At 53.1% G+C, this 2,500-nt stretch overlaps 2 protein-coding genes across 2 annotated transcripts in view; one reads left to right on the top strand and one right to left on the bottom strand.

The window, feature by feature from the left end:
- Positions 1-679: 679 nt before the first annotated feature.
- PTSG_09457 (uncharacterized protein) lies at positions 680-2,123 on the bottom strand (the record flags this gene model as incomplete). The annotated part of the gene is made up of 1 exon (XM_004989654.1): positions 680-2,123. One exon carries the CDS (start codon positions 2,121-2,123, stop codon positions 756-758), a length of 1,368 nt encoding a protein of 455 aa, XP_004989711.1. The 3' UTR covers positions 680-755.
- A 35-nt stretch (positions 2,124-2,158) lies between these two features.
- The window catches only part of PTSG_09456 (uncharacterized protein), a 5,773-nt gene continuing 5,431 nt past the window's right edge, over positions 2,159-2,500 (top strand). Inside the window, exon 1 of the mRNA XM_004989653.1 lies at positions 2,159-2,391. Within this exon, the coding sequence (XP_004989710.1) occupies positions 2,238-2,391 (154 nt within the window). The 5' untranslated portion in view covers positions 2,159-2,237. The remainder of the gene's footprint in view (positions 2,392-2,500) is intronic.

The following is a 2,500-nucleotide window of genomic DNA, read 5'->3' as shown; positions in this document are numbered from 1 at the left end:
TTCTTGCTTGTCGGGTTGCGGCGGCGCTTATGTTCCATCCATGTACGGTGCCCTGCTTGCTTCGATCCTTGCTTGTGTTGCTTGCATACTACTACACCACGCTTTTGTGTTTTGGGCTGCCCAAACACAGACACACATGCGCACACATGCTGCGTCCCTTCATTCATGATGCCAGCGATGCAATGCACCCATTCAAGCAACAAAACGCGCGTGCATGCGCCTATGCCCATATGGTCGTCATTCAGTGGCAAGGGTGCAGAACGAGCGTGTATTGAGAGTTGATATTGCTGGCAGGAATTCCTGCATTGCAAGCGCAATGCAAGGCAAAACACTATAACGAAGGAAGACGGTTGGAAACCGTGACATGCACTGTCTACTCGAAATGCGCCGGATAACATCATCAAAATGGCTTGAGAACAGCAAAACCTGCCTGAACTTAACAGAGAGAGAGAGAGAGAGTGTGTGTGTGTGTGTGTGTGTGTGTGTGTGTGTGTGTGTGTGTGTGTGTGTGTGTGTGTGTGTGTGTGTGTGCGACGACGAAGAAGAGAGAGAGAGAGAAGAGAGAGAGAGAGAGAGAGAGAGAGAGAGAGAGAGAGAGAGACATTCAAAAACCATGCGACAGTCGTGTGCGCGTCACGTCACCCACACCTCCATGGGTGAGTTGCACACATACTTGAGCACTGCATTCAATCTTAAGGGGTTTTTGCCTGCAAGCCAAACACAAATGCACGCGGCCACCACGCCACCATGTCGTACTAGCATTGGACATCTGGAGGTACGCAATCAGTGCTGATGCACTTGGTAATGGCAGGTGTGGGTGGGCAGGCGGCACAGATGATGCGGGTGATGGATTGGAAGGATGTTGTGGTCGTCGTCAGGCAGTCTCCATTGCCATTGACTACAAAACACTGAAAACTGCCACAGCAGCTGGTCGAAACAGTGTATGTGGTGGCGTACAACTGCCCGTGCGCGTTGCAGTAGGACGTCGCGCCCTGGACGGTTCCATAGATGGGCAGTCCTGATGCTCGTGGGTCATCATGAATCACCATTTCCACCGTCGTTGTCATCGTTGTTGTTGTTGTTGTTGTCATTGTTGTTGTTGTTGTTGTTGTTGTTGTTGTTGTTGTTGTTGTTGTTGTTGTTGTTGTTGTTGTTGTTGTTGTTGTTGTTGTTGTTGTTGTTGTTGTTGTCGTGGTCGTACTTTTGATTGAAGTGGCGGTCGAGGATGCCCTCTCTGTTGTAGTTGCGGACGCCAACATCGTTGTTGTTGTTTTCGTCGGCGTGGGTGACGCTGTCGCTGTGGTTGCGGCTGGTATTGTCGTTGCCATGGAGGTGGAAGGGTTCTCCTCTTCCTCGCCGTTTGCAGTTGGCGCCAAAACCAGGCCATGGAAGATGACGGTGGCATTGATGTGCACGTGCGATTTGTTGTGTGGTGGGCACAGCAAGAGCCGATTGCCAGCGTCCACTGCGATTGTCGTAACACCCGTGTACTCGCACGGATCGCCAATCACCTGTGACTCTGAGGATTCTGAGGATTCTGAGGATTCTGAGGATTCTGTTGCTACGCCAGCCCCGAGCGTATCCAGTACATCCACGCCGTGAACACGGAGGCGACCCCCAATGTGCATCTGGCGCATGGGAAGTACGGAATGGCTGCTGTTCTTGCTGTTGTGGTCGTTTAGTTGGGGGAAAGGGGGCGGGCAAAACACAAGGTGTTGGGCGGGCTGTTCGTCGCCGGTGTCGTTTCGTGCAGCCAGTTCAATGAAGGCTTGAGCGCCACAACTGTTGCAGTGCTGCTGGGACCGTGGTGCGGCAAGGAGCGTCGAGTCATTTAGATGTGCCCGGGACACGAGAGTGCCTGACACAAACACGTTGCCGCACAGCTCAACTGTCGCATTCTCGGGCACGCTAATGACCACGTCGCCGTTGACGGTGTCTTCAATCACCACAACACCATCCTCCAAGGCGAAATGGTTGTTGTTGTTGTTGTTGTTGTTGTTGCTGCTGCTGCTGCTGGCAGTGTCTGTTGCGATCAACACCAGCACCGCCAACGTCAACACGGCCGACCACCAGCTCACAGCGACATGCCTCTGGGTATGCCTGCTCCAAGCAACAAGCACCATGATGATGACGAGCGAGCGAGCACTCCTCCCTCGGGTGTGCCGATAAGTAGCTGAAGATTTTCGCGAAACGTCAACAAAGGCCAAACACAAACAACGAAGAAGACAGCAGAGACGATGGAGGACGACGATGCAATGGCTGTCCGCGGCGCTGGTGCTGGTGCGCCCATGGTGACCTTTGGTTCGCGGTTTGTGCACATGAAGGAAGCTGTACAGGAGGATGAACGCACACGCACAGCCCACGACAGCATGCGCGCCCTTCGCGTTCAAGGTGGGTCGATCGGTTGTCATGGATGTGTTTGCAATGTGTTTTCTGTGTGTGTGTGTGTGTGTGTGTGCAATGTACTTTGTGTCTGGGTGTGTGCGCGTGTACTTTGTGT

The sequence above is a fragment of the Salpingoeca rosetta genome, assembly GCF_000188695.1.
Source record: "Salpingoeca rosetta unplaced genomic scaffold supercont1.28, whole genome shotgun sequence".
Classification (NCBI taxonomy): domain Eukaryota; class Choanoflagellata; order Craspedida; family Salpingoecidae; genus Salpingoeca; species Salpingoeca rosetta.
Note: the sequence above shows the minus strand (reverse complement) of the source record. Positions and strands in the feature narration are given on the sequence as shown.